This window comes from Scyliorhinus torazame, chromosome 6 (genome assembly GCF_047496885.1).
Source record: "Scyliorhinus torazame isolate Kashiwa2021f chromosome 6, sScyTor2.1, whole genome shotgun sequence".
In the NCBI taxonomy this organism is placed as follows: domain Eukaryota; kingdom Metazoa; phylum Chordata; class Chondrichthyes; order Carcharhiniformes; family Scyliorhinidae; genus Scyliorhinus; species Scyliorhinus torazame.
This window is the reverse complement of record NC_092712.1, coordinates 144575051-144592112: the sequence shown is the minus strand read 5'-3', so window position 1 is coordinate 144592112 and position 17062 is coordinate 144575051. Positions and strand designations below refer to the sequence as shown.

Sequence of the window (17062 nt, the reverse complement as noted above, 5' to 3'; positions counted from 1 at the left end):
TGAACTTGCAAAAATACCATTATAGGCTGCAAAACAAAGACCTGAACCTGTCAGCTTGCTGTGCAGGAAGGTGTGCTTATTATTTTTTTTATCCCTCTCTACCCTTTTCTGCCAGCTGTATTTACTGCAAAGTTCATTATAGTTATTGTTAGAAATGAACAATAATTGTGGGTAAACTTATAAACATGGTGACTGTAATTATTGGGCATCCAAGAGCCAAAGACTTTGGTATTATAATAAGAATTATTGGTTAATTCACTTGTGACTCCAGGACAAGTGGGTTTGGAATTCACTTGCCCAGGATGTCGAAACAAAAATGAAAACAAGAAGAAATATGAAAGTAGAGTTACACGATTGGTCTCACAGTACCAGTCTCTGAAACAATCAATGACTCTTGCACTACCATTCAGGCAAACTTCATGGAAAATTTGCAGTTATTGAATAATGCAGGGTGACATCTGAGTAACTTCCATTCACTTTTTGCTTTCATCTAGGTCTGATGCTTCGGGAACAGTTGTCTTCTAATACTCCAAGCAGTTGATCCTTTTTGTCTCCCCAATCCCCCCCCCCCCCCCCTCCATCCCACCATCCAAGAAGCGAAACAGCAATCAACCTTTAAACACAATTTTACAAAGCATTTTTTTTTTCAGAGCCATAAACCACCATGTGACTCCAGTGTAAATCATCTACCAGGGTCAAGAGGTTTCCAGCTGCTTTAAAACTGCATAATTACCTTTTCTTGTAAAATCTAGTCTTTTCTAGGAACAGCAGAAACCAGAGTACTTGCATAGGGAAGCACGGTAGTACAGTGGTTAGCACAGGTTGCTTCACAGCTCCATGGTCTCAGGTTCGATTCCCGGCTTGGGTCACTGTCTGTGTGGAGTCTGCATGTTCTCCCCGTGTCTGCGTGGGTTTCCTACAGGTGCTCTGGTTTCCTCCCACAGGTGGATTGGCCATGCTAAAATTGCCTTTAGGCTAGGTGGGGTTACGGGGATAGGGTGGAGGTGTGGCCTTAAGTGGGGTGCTCTTTCCAAGGGCCGGTGCAGACTCGATGGACGTAGTGGCCACATTCTGCACTCTAAATTCTATGATTCTATGATTAAACATTTGAGGGAGAGTGTCTTTTAAAAAAACAAATTCTTCCAGAATGTTCTTAGTCATAGAAGATAAACTGTCTTCCATGATTAATGCATTTATGAAGCTAACCACTCTATCTAGGCCCTCATAATTTAATAAATCTCAATTAAATCTCCCATCAGCCTTCTCTATTCTGCAGGAAACAACCCCAGCTTATTCAATATTTCCCCATAGCTAAATTGCTCCATTCCTTAAAATATTCATGTGGTTGCCCTCTAGACATTCTTTCTGTGATATGGTGACCAATAATGTATGCAGTATTCTAGCTGCAGTCTAACAAGTGTTTTATACTATTCTCTCCTATTACCTGAAGGGATATGTAGAATTGAATTCCTACAGTGCAGAAGGAGGCCATTCAGCCCATCGATTCTGCAATGACCCACCAAAAGAGCACCCCTACCTAGGCCCACTAACCACTCCATCCCTGTAACCCCACCGAACGTGCACATGTTTGGACACTTAAGGGGAGAACATGCAAACTTCAGTCACCCAAGGCTAGAATGGAACCCATTCCCTGGTGCTGTGAGACAACAGTGCTAATCACTGTGCTGCTGTGCCACCCACTATGTAGACATATACTCCAGGGTGTATGTTTCTTGGTACTACACAGTTTCTTACCGTTTATTGTGTATTCCCTTGCCTTGTTTGTCCTCCAAAATGCCTGACCTTTGCTTTTCCAGATGGTGTTCCATTTGCTTATTTTCTGACCATCTGACCAACCCATTTATCTTCTTGCAGTCCATATTTCATTTCCAACTATCAACTGTACTCCAATTCTTCTTCTTTTCTGCAAACCTTTTCAGCATGTTCCATATACTTAACTCTGAATCTTTATTTTATGTGTGTGCTGTCCTGTTAGAGCTGCAGCCATTTGGATGGGACATTAAACCTGGCCTTTTGGGGGATATAAAAATATCATGACACTATTTTGAGGCAGAGAAAGGGGTGCTTTCCCAGCATCCACATCAATATTTATCTTTCTTCATTCAGCAAAACAAAATATTATCTGGAATTTATCAAATTGCTGTTTGTGAGAGCTTGCTAGGTACAAGTTGGTTGCTACATTTCCCATGCTGCAACAGTGACTACATTTCAAAAGTATTACATTGGCGGTCGAGCACTTTGGGATAACCATTGGTTGAGAATGGTATTACACAAATGTAAGTCTTTCTTATCACTATGAACAGCAAGGTCTTGAGCGCTGCAAAATGTCACTAGAAACAGAGTTCCAATAATATGGGAGCTGGCAGATCCCATTGCGAGCTGCAGCGACCACATCTGCAGTAAGTGTTGGCTGCTCGAAGAGCTCCGGCTCAGAGTTGATGAGCTGGAGTCTGAGCTTCAAACACTGAGGCACATCCGGGAGGGGGAGACTTACCTGGACACTATGTGTTTCAGGAGGCAGTCACACCTGTCACAGTAAGTAGTTTAAATCCTGCCAGTGGCCAGGGACAGCAGGGTGTGACTGCAAGTCAGGCAGGTAAAGGGAACCAGGAGTCAGGAACTCAGGAGCCCCAGCCCTTGACTCTGTCCAACAGGTATGAGGCACTTGCTCCCTGTGTGGATAGCGAACAGGGCTGCAGGAAGGATGAGTCAGGTGACCAAGGCACCATGGTTCAGCAGGCCATTCAAGGGGAGGGAGTAAATAGGCAAGTTGTAGTTGTAGGGGATTCTATTATCAGGGGGATAGATAGTATCCTTTGTGAGCAGGATAAAGAGTCCCGCATGGTATGTTGCCTGCCCGGTGCTAGGGTGCGGGACATCTCTGACCGGCTTGAAAGGATACTGGAGAGGGAGGGGGAGGATCCAGTTGTTGTGGTCCATGTTGGTACCAATAACATAGGCAAGTCTAGGAAAGAGGACCTGTTTAGAGATTATAAAGAGCTAGGATTCAGATTAAAAAACAGGTCCTCAAGGGTCATAATCTCCGGATTACTGCCCGAGCCACGTGCAAATTGGCATAGGGAGGCAAGAATAAGGGAAGTTAACACGTGGCTGAAAGAGTGGTGTGGGAAAGAGGGGTTCCTTTTCATGAGACACTGGCATCAGTTTTGGGACGGGGGACCTATACCGTTGGGATGGTCTCCACCTGAACCGAGCTGGGACCAGTGTTCTGGCGAAAAGAGTAAATAGGGTGGTCAATAGGACTTTAAACTAAAGATTGGGGGGGAAGGGAAAGTCAGGGAACCGAGAGGTGAAGTAATCAGTGGGAAGCGTAGCTGCTTAGGAATACAAAAAAGCATGAAAAGACAAAACTCAGGAGAGGTTACGATAGTCCCCATCCCACAAAATATGACACAGTGTATGGAAAGGCTCAGTAAACCAAGGTCCACCACACTAAGAAAACAAAAAGGGACGGTCAATAGAGAATTAAACGTGCTATATTTAAATGCGCGCAGTGTACGGAACAAGGTAGATGAGCTTGTGGCCCAGATTGTGACTGGCAGGTATGATGTGGTAGGCATCACAGAGACATGGTTGCAGGGGGTTCAGGACTGGCATTTAAACATCCAGGGATTCACAACCTATCGAAAAGACAGAGAGGTGGGCAGAGGGGGCGGGGTTGCCTTGTTAATTAGGAATGAAATTAAATCAATAGCACTAAACGACATAGGGTCAGATGATGTGGAGTCTGTGTGGGTAGAGTTGAGGAACCACAAAGGCAAAAAACCCATAATGGGAGTTATGTACAGGCCTCCTAACAGTGGTCAGGACCGGGGGCACAAAATGCACCACAAAATAGAAAGTGCATGTCAGAAAGGCACGGTCACAGTGATCATGGGGGACTTCAATATGTTTGTGGACCCAAGGAAAGGGAATTCATTGAATGTTTACAGGAGGGCTTTTTGGAACAGCTTGTGATGGAGCCCACGAGGGAACAGGCCATTCTGGACTTAGTGTTATGTAATGAGCCAGACTTGATTAAAGATCTTAAAGTAAGGGAGCACTTAGGAGGCAGTGATCATAATATGGTAGAATTCAATCTCCAATTTGAAAGAAAGAAGGTAGAATCAGATGTAAAGATGTTACAGTTAAATAAAGGTAACTACAGGGGCATGAGGGAGGAACTGACGAAAATCAACTGGGAGCAGAGCCTAGTGGGAAAGACAGTAGAACAGCAATGGCAGGAGTTTCTGGGAGTAATTGAGGACACAGTACAGAGGTTCATCCCAAAGAAAAGAAAGGTTATCAGAAGGGGGATTAGGCAGCCATGGCTGACAAAGGAAGTTAGGGAATGCATCAAAGCAAAAGAGAAAGCCTATAATGTGGGAAGGCTACAAAAACAAACAGAGGATAACAAAGAGAGAAATAAGGAAAGAGAGGATCAAATATGAAGGTAGGCTAGCCAGTAACATTAGGAATGATAGTAAAAGTTTCTTTAAATACATTAAAAACAAACTGGAGGCAAAAGTTGACATTGGGCCGCTCCAAAATGACGCTGGTAATTTTGTGATGGGAGACAAGGAAATAGCTGAGGAACTGAATAAGTACTTTGCGTCAGTCTTCACAGTATAAGACATGAGTAATATCCCAACAATTCCGGAGAGTCAGGGGGCAGAGTTGAATATGGTAGCCATCACAAAGGAGAAAGTGCTAGAGAAACTAAGAGGTCTAAAAATTGATAAATCTCCGGGCCCAGATGGGCTACATCCTAGCGTTCTAAAGGAGATAGCTGAAGAAATAGTGGAGGCGTTAGTTATGATCTTTCAAAAGTCACTGGAGTCAGGGACAGTCCCAGAGGATTGGAAAATCGCTGTTGTAACCCCCCTGTTCAAGAAGGGAACAAGGAAAAAATGGAAAATTATAGGCCAATTAGCCTAACCTCGGTTGTTGGCAAGATTCTAGAATCCATTGTTAAGGATGAGATTTCTAAATTCTTGGAAGTGCAGGGTCGGATTAGGACAAGTCAGCATGGATTTAGTAAGGGGAGGTCGTGCCTGACAAACCTGTTAGAATTCTTTGAAGAGATAACAAATAGGTTAGACCAAGGAGAGCCAATGGATGTTATCTATCTTGACTTCCAAAAGGCCTTTGATAAGGTGCCTCACGGGAGACTGCTGAGTAAATAAGGGCCCATGGTATTCGAGGCAAGGTACTAACATGGATTGACGATTGGCTGTCATGCAGAAGGCAGAGAGTTGGGATAAAAGGTTCTTTTTCGGAATGGCAACCGGTGACGAGTGGTGTCCCGCAGGGTTCAGTGTTGGGGCCACAGGTGTTCTCTTTATATATTAACGATCTAGATGACGGGACTGGGGGCATTCTGGCTAAGTTTGCCGATGATACAAAGATAGGTGGAGGGGCAGGTAGTATGGAGGAGGTGGGGAGGCTGCAGAAAGATTTAGACAGTTTAGGAGAGTGGTCCAAGAAGTGGCTGATAAAATTCAACGTGGGCAAGTGCGAGGTCTTGCACTTTGGAAAAAAGAATAGAGGCGTGGACTATTTTCTAAACGGTGACAAAATTCATAATGCTGAAGTGCAAAGGGACTTGGGAGTCCTAGTCCAGGATTCTCTAAAGGCAAACTTGCAGGTTGAGTCCGTAATTAAGAAAGCAAATGCAATGTTGTCATTCATCTCAAGAGGCTTGGAATATAAAAGCAGGGATGTACTTCTGAAGCTTTATAAAGCATTAGTTAGGCCCCATTTAGAATACTGTGAGCAATTTTGGGGCCCACACCTCAGGAGGACATACTGGCACTGGAGCGGGTCCAGCGGAGATTCACACGGATGATCCCAGGAATGGTAGGCCTAACATACGATGAACGTCTGAGGATCCTGGGATTATATTCATTGGAGTTTAGGAGGTTGAGGGGAGATCTAATAGAAACTTACAAGATAATGAATGGCTTAGATAGGGTGGATGGAGGGAAGTTGTTTCCATTAGCAGGGGAGACTAGGACCCGGGGGCACAGCCTTAGAATAAAAGGGAGTCACTTTATAACAGAGATGAGGAGAAATTTCTTCAGCCAGAGAGTGGTGGGTCTGTGGAATTCATTGCCACAGAGGGCGGTGGAGGCCGGGACGTTGAGTGTCTTTCAGACAGAAGTTGATAAATTCTTGATTTCTCGAGGAATTAAGGGCTATGGAGAGAGAACGGGTAAATGGAGTTGAAATCAGCCATGATTGAATGGTGGAGTGGACTCGATGGGCCGAATGGCCTTACTTCCGCTCCTATGTCTTATGGTCTTAACACAATCATGTGTCACCCTTTGCTTCTTAACACTTTGCAAATTTTAAATCAAAATTTCCCTTGGATCCCATGAGTTTTTAGTTTTAAGACTAGTCTGCCGTGCATAATCTTGTCAAAAGTCTTGCTAAAATTCATGTAGACAACATCAAATGCACTATCCTTATCGATCCTGCTTGTTGCCTCCTTAAAACATTCAATGAAGTTAGTCAGACTCTGCCTTTCTTTAACGAATCCATTCTGGCTGTCCTTAATTAAACTATGTCTCTCTAAATGATGATTTATTCTGCCAGAAGCTTTTCCAATAATATGCCCGTGGTTCGGCCAAATGTCCTGTAATTACTCAGCCTACCCTTTTCTAAACAATGCTACGTCCTTCGACTCTGTCACAATTTCTACAGCAAAGGAGGACGAGAAAATGATAATCCTCTCTTGCATCTCTTAACAGCCTTGAATGTGTTTCTTCCGGGCATGGTGATTTATACACCTTCAAGGATGTTAAACACCTTCATGTTTCCTCTTTCACTTTGTTTATCCTATCTAATATTTCACAGTCTTTCTCTTTAAACACGGGATTCTCCTATCTGAAGGCAGAGTGTGGACGCCATCGTAAAAACTAGAGATAAATACGACGGCGTCATCGGACTGCTATGTGTAGTGCTCCTCTGCTCTACAGGAGGCCAGCAGGACACTGGAGCGACCCACGCCACTCCAACTGCCGATACCGGCGTCAAATGGGCGCCGTGGGTCTGCGCATGTGCGCTGCGACCGGCGCGAATGCGCGCATGCGCGGTAGCCTCCTCCTCCGCGCCGGCCCCGGCACAACTTGGCGTAGGGCTACAGGGGCCGGCGTGGAGCAAAAGAGGCCCCCACCACGAGAGGCCGGCCTGCCGATCGGTAGACCCCGATCGCGGGCCAGGCCACGTAGGAGGCCCCCCCCCCCCCCCCCCCCCCCCCCCCCCGCCCGCCCCCACCCTCCTCACCAGGCCACCCCCGACAGGATGGATGCCGAGGTCTCATTGGGTAAGACCAGATGTGAATGGCACTGGTCGGACTCAGGCTTTTTTAGGCGGCCACTCGGCCCATCCAAGGAGGGGAGCACAGTAGCATAGTGGGCAGCATGGTCGCATAGTGGTAAGCACAATTGCTTCACAGCTCCAAGGTCCCAGGTTCAATTCCCGGCTTGTGTCACTGTCTGTGCAGAGTTTGCACATTCTCCCCGTGTCTGCGTGGGTTTCCTCAGGGTGCTCCGGTTTCCTCCCACAGACCAAAGATGTGCAGGTTAGGCGGATTGGTCATGCTAAACTGCCCTTAGTGTCCAAAATTGCCCTTAGTGTTGGGTGGGGTTACTAAGTTATGGGTGGAGGTGTGGGTTTGGGTTAGGGTGTTCTTTCCAAGTGCTGGTGCAGACCCGAATGGCCTCCTGCACTGTAAATTCTATGATCCCGGGCGGAGAATCGCTGGCGCAGCCCCCAACCGGCGCCGCGCCGACCGTGCTGGCGCCAATGGTGCCAATTCTCCACTCACCGGTTAATCGGCGGACGGACGTCAGGGCGGCGTCGCGTGATTCGCTCCCGGCCCGGCGATTCTCCAACCCGGCACGGGCTGAGAGAATCCCGCCCAATATCTGTTTTATCTCCTTCCTTGCAGACACACAGTATTCATTGAGAAAAATGCACAGGTTTTCCGCCTCCACATGCAATTCATCTTTACGGCCTTTAATTGTCTCTACTCTTCCTTGAGTTATCCTTTTAGTCTTCATATATTCACAAGGGCAGTATGGTAATCATGCTTATCAAAGCAATCATTGAAAGATGCATCAGTGATCAATATGTTTCTGAGGTTGAAGTCAAATAGATTACTCCTTCATTTTGATGTCTTCGATATATTATCCAGGTCAACATTTGTAGTTTAGATACTTAGGTCTCTGCTAGTTCACTTCCATTTGGATTTGGATTTGTTTATTGTCACATGCACCGAGGTACAGTGAAAAGTACTTTTCTACGTACAAACAGATCATTTAGTTCATGAAAAGAAAATACGTAATAGGGCAACACATGGTTACACAATGTAAATACATAGACATCGGGTGAAGCATACAGGAGTACAGTATTAATCGATCAGTCCATAAAAGGGTCATTTAGGAGTCTGGTAACAGTGGGGAAGGAGCACTTTTTGAATCTTTTCGTGCGTGTTCTCAGACTTTTGTATCTCCTGCTCGATGGATGATGTTGGAAGAGTACATTCTGTACCTTTGCTTATTCATCAGTATTTTCTCCATGTAGAGTTTCATCTGAAGGATTATGAATGGATTCATCATTAGAAAGGGTTGATAGATTGTTAGCAAATTGGCATGAAGCCATGAGACTGTATATGATATCTGGCAATGTTACTGACCATTATTCCTCTATTATTCCTTTCTCGCAGCTTCTCCTGACCCAATTCAAGCATCCTCCCTCCATCTGGTTCTACACTGTCACTTAGCCAACATGTTTTTTAAGTGTTATCATTTATCAGTGATGCCTCTGTGCCATTCTTTCTGAGGTTCAATTGCACCAGAAGCCCATGGAGCCAGTTTTCATCTCGATTAGGATAATTCAAAATGTTAAGAACGGGTGCTAATTTCTGTCTCGTGCTTTATTCCTTCTTCCTACTCAATAAGACAAATTGCATAATCCTGAAATCAACTGTGCCACTACTCTCTCCAAACTCATTTTAGTCCTGTTCCCCTGATCATGTTCCCACCAGATACATGATCAACCAAGTTACTTTCCTGTCCTCATGTAAACTGTCCTGTAGTTTGTCTTAATTATAAATATTTTCATGTTTAAATTACATTGCAGTGCAATGTTCCTCCTGCAGAATGTTTGAGGTGAGGGACGCCGTCAGTGTCCCTGCTGATTTCACCTGTGGGAAGTGCACCCATCTCCAGCTCCTCAGAAACCGCGTTAGGGAACTGGAGCTGGAGCTGGATGAACTTCAGATCATTCGGGAGGCAGAGGTGGTCACAGATAGTAGCTTCAGGGATGTAGTTACTCTGAAGAATCAAGGTCGATGGGTGACGGTGAGAGGGGCTGGGAGGAAGCAGTCAGTGCAGGGATCTTCTGTGGTCGTTCCCCTCAGTAACAAGTATACCGTATTGGATACTGTTGAGGGGGACGACCTACCAGGGGTAAGTCACGGTGAACAGATCTCCAGCACTGAGTTCGTGCCTGTGGCTCAGAAGGGAAGGAGGAAGAGCAGGAGAGCAATAGTTATTGTGGAATTGATAGTTAGAGGGACAGATAGACAGTTCTGTGGCAGCGAAAGAGACTCACGGATGGTATGTTGCCTCCCGGGTGCAAGGGTCCGTGACGTCTCGGACCGTGTTTTCAGAATCCTTAAAGGGGAGGGGGAGCAGTCACAAGTCGTGGTACACATCGGAACCAATGACATTGGTAAGAGAAGGGACGGGGATTTAAAACAGGAATTTAGGGAGCTAGGGTGGAAGCTGAGAGCCAGGACAAACCATGTTGTCATCTCTGGTTTGTTGCCAGTGCCATGTGCTAGTGAGGTGAGGAACAGGGAGAGAGTGCAGATAAACACGTGGCTGCAGGGATGGTGTAGGAGGGAGGGTTTCAGGTACGTGGATAATTGGAGCACATTCTGGGGAAGGTGGGACCTGTACAGACAGGACGGTTTGCACCTGAACCAGAGGGGCACCAATATCCTGGGAGGGAAATTTGCTACGGTCCTTCGGGGGGGGGGTTTAAACTAATTTGTCAGGGGGCCGGGGAAACGATTGTGTTCCAGAAGCCAGTGTCGAGAGTAGTGAGGTACTGATGAGGGTATCAAGGTCGCAGAGATGTACCGGCAGACAGAAAGGTGGGTTGAAGTGTGTCTACTTCAATGCAAGGAGCATCCGGAATAAGGTAGGTGAACTTGGAGCGTGGATTGGTACTTGGGACTACGATGTTGTGGCCATTACGGAGACATTGTTATAACAGGGACAGGAATGGTTGTTGGAGGTTCCGGGGTATAGATGTTTCAGTAAGAGTAGGGAAGGTGGTAAAAGAGGTGGAGGAGTAGCATTGTTAATCAAGGATAGTTTAACGGCTGCAGAAAGGCAGTTTGAAGGGAATCTGCCTACTGAAGTAATATGGGCCGTAGTTAGAAATAGGAAAGGAGCGGTCACATTGTTAGGAGTTTTCTATAGGCCCCCAAATAGTAATAGAGATGTGGAGGAAGAAATTGCAAAACAGATTATGGATAGCTGTGGAGGTCTCAGGATAGTTGTCACGGGTGACTTTAACTTTCCAAATATTGATTGGAATATTCTCTATAGGTTGAACAGTTCGGATGGGCAGTTTTTGTACAGTGTGCAGGAGGGTTTCCTGACACAATATGTGGATAGACCGACAAGAGGTGGGGCCACATTGGATTTGGTACTGGGTAATGAACCGGGCCAAGTGTTAGATTTGTTTGTGGGAGAGCACTTTGGAGATAGTGACCACAATTCGGTGTCTTTCACTATTGCAATGGAGAGGGATAGGGCCATACGGCAGGGCAAGGTTTATAATTCGGGGAGAGGTAATTATGATGCGATTAGGCAAGAATTAGGGAGCATAAGATGGGAACAGAAACTGTCAGGGAAAGGCACAAAGGAAAAGTGGAGCTTGTTCAAAGAACAAATACTGTGTGTCCATGATAGGCATGTCCCTGTCAGGCAGGGAGGAAATGGCTGTGTGAGGGAACCATGGTTCACAAAAGAGGTTGAATGTTTTGTCAAGAGGAAACAGGAAGAGTATGTAAGGATGAGAAAACAAGGTTAAGTAGGGTCGCTTGAGGGTTACAACGTAGCAAGGAATGAGCTGAAAAAAGGGCTTAGGAGAGTTAGGAGGGGGCATGAGAAGTCCTTGGCGGGTCGGATCAAGGAAAACCCCAAGGCTTTTTACTCATATGTGAGAAATAAAAGAATGACCAGGGTGAGGGTAGGGCCGGTCAAGGACAGTAGTGGGAACTTGTGTATGGAGTCAGAAGAAATAGGAGAGGCGTTGAATGAATACTTTTCTTCAGTGTTCACAAAGGAGAGGGGCCATGTTTTTGAGGATGAGAGTGTGATTCAGGCGGGAAGGCTGGAGGAAGTAGAGGTTCTGAGGAAGGATGTATTAGCAATTTTGAAAAACCCGAGGGTCGACAAGTCCCCTGGACCAGATGGGATATACCCAAGGATTCTTTGGGAGGCAAGGGATGAGATTGCAGAGCCTTTGGCATTGATCTTTGGGTCCTCGCTGTCCACGGGGATCGTGCCAGACGACTGGAGAGTGGCGAATGTTGTTCCTCTGTTTAAGAAAGGGAATAGGAATGACCCTGGTAATTATAGGCCAGTTACTCTTACTTTGGTGGTCGGGAAGATAATGGAAAAGGTCCTGAAAGATAGGATATATGACCATTTGGAAAGATGCAGCTTAATCCTGGATAGTCAACACGGATTCGTGAAGGATAAGTTTTGCCTCACAAATTTGATTGAATTCTTTGAGGAGGTAACTAAGTGTGTAGATGAAGGTAGAGCAGTTGATGTCGTTTACATGGATTTAAGTAAGGCGTTTGATGAGGTTCCCCATGGTCGGCTCATGAAGAAAGTAAGGAGGTGTGGGATAGAGGGAAATTTGGCCAATTGGATAAGTAACTGGCTATCACATAGAAGACAGAGGGTGGTGGTGGATGGAACATTTTCAGACTGGAGACCAGTTACCAGCGGTGTACCACAGGGATCAGTGCTGGGTCCTCCGCTATTTGTGATTTTTATCAATGACTTGGAGAAGGGGGATGAAGGGTGGGTCAGTAAATTTGCTGATGACACCAAGATTGGTGGAGTAGTGGATGAGGTAGAGGGCTATTGTAGGCTGCCAAGAGACATTGATAGGATGCAGAGCTGGGCCGAAAAATGGCAGATGGAGTTTAACTCTGATAGGTACGAGGTGATTCATTTTGGTGGAAAAAATTTGAATGCGGATTACAGTGTCAACGGCAGGGTTCTGAGGAATGTGGAAGAACAGAGAGATCTTGGGGTTCATGTCCACAGATCTCTGAAGGTTCCGTGAAGAAGGCTTATAGCGTGTTAGAGTTTATTAACAGGGGGCTTGAGTTTAAGAGCCGCGGGGTTATGCTGCAACTATACATGACCCTGATGAAACCACATTTGGAGTATTGTGTGCAGTTCTGGTCACCTCATTATAGGAAGGATGTGGAAGCATTGGAAAGGGTGCAAATGAGATTTACCAGGATGCTGCCTGGTTTGCAGGATAGGTCTATTTCCGCGGGTGGATGTAGCTGTTACAAGGGGGCATAACTATAAGATTCAGGGTGGGAGATATAGGAGGGGTGTCTGAGGTAGGTTCTTTACTCAGAGAGTGGTTAGGGTGTGGAATGGACTGCCTGCTGTGATAGTGGAGTCAGACACTTTAGGAACTTTCAAGCAGTTATTGGATAGGCACATGGAGCACACCAGAATGACAGGGAGTGGGATAGCTTGATCTTGGTTTCGGACAATGCTCGGCACAACATCGAGGGCTAAAGGGCCTGTTCTGTGCTGTACTGTTCTATGTTCTATAAACAGTGACAATGTTCCAACACGATTTGTCCAATTTAATTCATTTTGTGGCAGCATCGTTTATTTTTGCTGAGAAAAGGTGTGTCAAAAAGTGGGATTTGAGCATTCATTTATGTTGTGTTTTCTGCAGCACGTGGGTCTAGCACACGAGTTTGAGAGTTTGGTACGTCAAGATGGACGATTTGAAATTGAAAATGATGTCATATTGGGACTGGTGTGCTTCAGAATGAAGGTATGTAAAAATACTGTTAATATTAATCCCACCTGATATTTTCCTCTTCAGCACGGAGATATAGATTTCTAGTCCAAATACTTGTTTCCAAAGGTCCAATACATAGAAGCGCAGACAAGGAAATTGGGGATGGGGTGGAATTGTATGACCTCATCACGATGGCAGCAGAGCCGGAAAATAAGGAAAGCCGTTCAAATGTTAAGGGAGCAGAAGACTCCAGTGTTTGAAGGCGGGGCGCGATGAAACATCCATTCTGTAATAGGAAGGGTTCTAACTATAGGGCCAGTAAAGCTCACCAGCACTTAGATTTCTGAGGCTACAGCAACCACAGGATTGAAGAGAAGATCTGGTGAGGCTGCTCCCCTGTGTGTCTCACTCTTACTACCCACAATGTGTCCAAATATTTCCTTGTGATGTCCCATCAATGCATGAGCACCACCACATCCTCAGATAGTGCATTTCAGATCGTAAACATCATTTGAAAAACATTTTTCCTCCTGCCTCCATTGTTTCTTTTGCCAATTACCTTAAATCGGTGTCCTCTCATTCTTGATGCTTTCACGAGTGAGAACAGTTTTTCACTAACTATCTGAACCCCTCATGATATTGAATACCTCTATCAAATCTCCTCTCATCTTTCTCTTCACCAAGCTATCTTTGGAACTGAAGTCCCCCGTCTCTGGAACCATTAATGCAAATCTATTCTGCACTGTCCCTCTTCCACATTGTTCTGAAAGTGCGGTGCCCAAAACGGGGCTCAATACTCCAGTTGAGAACAAATAAGTGTTTTATACAAGTTTAACATGAACTCCTTGCTCCTGTACTCTGTGCCCCTGTGTGCTTTGCTAACTGCTTTCTCGACTGCTGTCTCAACCTGTCAACCACCTGTGGTTGCACAAGGTGGCACAGTGGTTAGCACTCCTGCCTCACAGTGCTCGGGATCCTGGTTCAATTCCGGCCTTGGGTCACTGTGTGGCGTTTGTACATTCTCCCTGTGTCTGCGTGGGTTTCCTCCAGGTGCTCTGGTTTCCTCCCACAGTCCAAAGATGTGTGGTGGATTCGCCATGGTAAATTGCCCCTTAGTGTCCAGGGTTGTGCAGGTTGGGTTGGGTTATGGGGATAGGGTGAGGTGGACGGGATGATGGGCATGGGTAGGGTGCTCTTTCGGTGCAGACTTGATGGGCTGAATGGCTGCCTTCGGCAATGTAGGGATTCTATGAATAAATTCTGTACATAGACACTCAACTCCTACTTCTCCTGCACCCTCTTTAGAATTATGCCCTTTATTTTATATTGCATCTGTGTTCTTTCTATCAAAATGAATACCTCCACATTTAAGACCATAAGACATAGGAGCAAAAGTAAGGCCATTCGGCCCATCGAGTCCACTCCACCATTCAATCATGGCTGATTTCAACTCCATTTACCCGCTCTCCATAGCCTTTAATTCCTCGAGAAATCAAGAATTTATCAACTTCTGTCTTAAAGACACTCAACGTCCCGGCCTCCACCGCCCTCTGTGGCAATGAATTCCACAGACCCACCACTCTCTGGCTTAAGAAATTTCTCCTCATCTCTGTTCTAAAGTGACTCCCTTTTATTCTAAGGCTGTGCCCCCGGGTCCTAGTCTCCCCTGCTAATGGAAACAACTTCCCTACGTCCACCCTATCTAAGCGATTCATTATCTTGTAAGTTTCTATTAGATCTCCCCTCAACCTCCTAAACTCCAATGAATATAATCCCAGAATCCTCAGACGTTCATCGTATGTTAGGCCTACCATTCCTGGGATCATCCGTGTGAATCTCCGCTGGACCCGCTCCAGTGCCAGTATGTCCTCCTGAGGTGTGGGCCCCAAAATTGCTCACAGTATTCTAAATGGGGCCTAACTAATGCTTTATAAAGCTTCAGAAGTACATCCCTGCTTTTATATTCCAAGCCTCTTGAGATGAATGACAACATTGCATTTGCTTTCTTAATTACGGACTCAACCTGCAAGTTTGCCTTTAGAGAATCCTGGACTAGGACTCCCAAGTCCCTTTGCACTTCAGCATTATGAATTTTGTCACCGTTTAGAAAATAGTCCACGCCTCTATTCTTTTTTCCAAAGTGCAAGACCTCGCACTTGCCCAGGTTGAATTTCATCAGCCACTTCTTGGACCACTCTCCTAAACTGTCTAAATCTTTCTGCAGCCTCCCCACCTCCTCCATACTACCTGCCCCTCCACCTATCTTTGTATCATCGGCAAACTTAGCCAGAATGCCCCCAGTCCCGTCATCTAGATCTTTAATATATAAAGAGAACAGCTGTGGCCCCAACACTGAACCCTGTGGGACACCACTCGTCACCGGTTGCCATTCCGAAAAAGAACCTTTTATCCCAACTCTCTGCCTTCTGCATGACAGCCAATCGTCAATCCATGTTAGTACCTTGCCTCGAATACCATGGGCCCTTATTTACTCAGCAGTCGCCCGTGAGGCACCTTATCAAAGGCCTTTTGGAAGTCAAGATAGATAACATCCATTGGCTCTCCTTGGTCTAACCTATTTGTTATCTCTTCAAAGAATTCTAACAGGTTTGTCAGGCACGACCTCCCCTTACTAAATCCATGCTGACTTGTCCTAATCCGACCCTGCACTTCCAAGAATTTAGAAATCTCATCCTTAACAATGGATTCTAGAATCTTGCCAACAACCGAGGTTAGGCTAATTGGCCTATAATTTTCCATCTTTTTCCTTGTTCCCTTCTTGAACAGGGGGGTTACAACAGCGATTTTCCAATCCTCTGGGACTTTCCCTGACTCCAGTGACTTTTGAAAGATCATAACTAACGCCTCCACTATTTCTTCAGCTATCTCCTTTAGAACTCGAGAATGTAGCCCATCTGAGCCCGGAGATTTATCAATTTTTAGACCTCTTAGTTTCTCTAGCACTTTCTCCTTTGTGATGGCTACCATATTCAACTCTGCCCCCTGACTCTCCGGAATTGTTGGGATATTACTCATGTCTTCCACTGTGAAGACTGACACAAAGTACTTATTCAGTTCCTCAGCTATTTCCTTGTCTCCCATCACAAAATTACCAGCGTCATTTTGGAGCGGCCCAATGTCAACTTTTGCCTCCCGTTTGTTTTTAATGTATTTAAAGAAACTTTTACTATCATTCCTAATATTACTGGCTCACCTACCTGCAACTTTGATCCTCTCTTTCCTTATCTCTCTCTTTGTTATCCTCTGTTTGTTTTTGTAGCCTTCCCAATCTTCTGACTTCCCACTACTTTTTGCCACATTATAGGCTTTCTCTTTTGCTTTGATGCATTCCCTAACTTCCTTTGTCAGCCATGGCTGCCTAATCCCCCTTCTGATAACCTTTCTTTTCTTTGGGATGAACCTCTGTACTGTGTCCTCAATTACTCCCAGAAACTCCTGCCATTGCTGTTCTACTGTCTTTCCCACTAGGCTCTGCTCCCAGTCGATTTTCGTCAGTTCCTCCCTCATGCCCCTGTAGTTACCTTTATTTAACTGTAACACCTTTACATCTGATTCTACCTTCTTTCTTTCAAATTGGAGATTGAAGTCGACCATATTATGATCACTGCCTCCTAAGGGCACCCTTACTTTAAGATCTGTAATCAAGTCTGGCTCATTACATAACACTAAGTCCAGAATGGCCTGTTCCCTCGTGGGCTCCATCACAAACTGTTCCAAAAAGCCCTCCTGTAAACATTCAATGAATTCCCTTTCCTTGGGTCCACTGGCAGCATTATTTACCCAGTCCACCTACATATTAAAATCCCCCATGATCACTGTGACCTTGCCTTTCTGACATGCACTTTCTATTTCGTGGTGCATTTTGTGCCCCTGGTCCTGACCACTGTTAGGAGGCCTGTACATAACTCCCATTATGGTTTTTTTG

At 45.5% G+C, this 17062-nt stretch overlaps 1 protein-coding gene across 3 annotated transcripts in view; it reads left to right on the top strand.

Moving 5' to 3' along the window:
• ddc (dopa decarboxylase) overlaps positions 1 to 17062 on the top strand; it is a 310860-nt gene that overhangs the window by 267200 nt on the left and 26598 nt on the right. For all 3 annotated transcript variants that reach the window (XM_072508857.1, XM_072508858.1, XM_072508856.1), the window contains one exon: positions 13048 to 13149. In XM_072508857.1, the coding sequence (XP_072364958.1) occupies positions 13048 to 13149 (102 nt within the window). The remainder of the gene's footprint in view (positions 1 to 13047; positions 13150 to 17062) is intronic.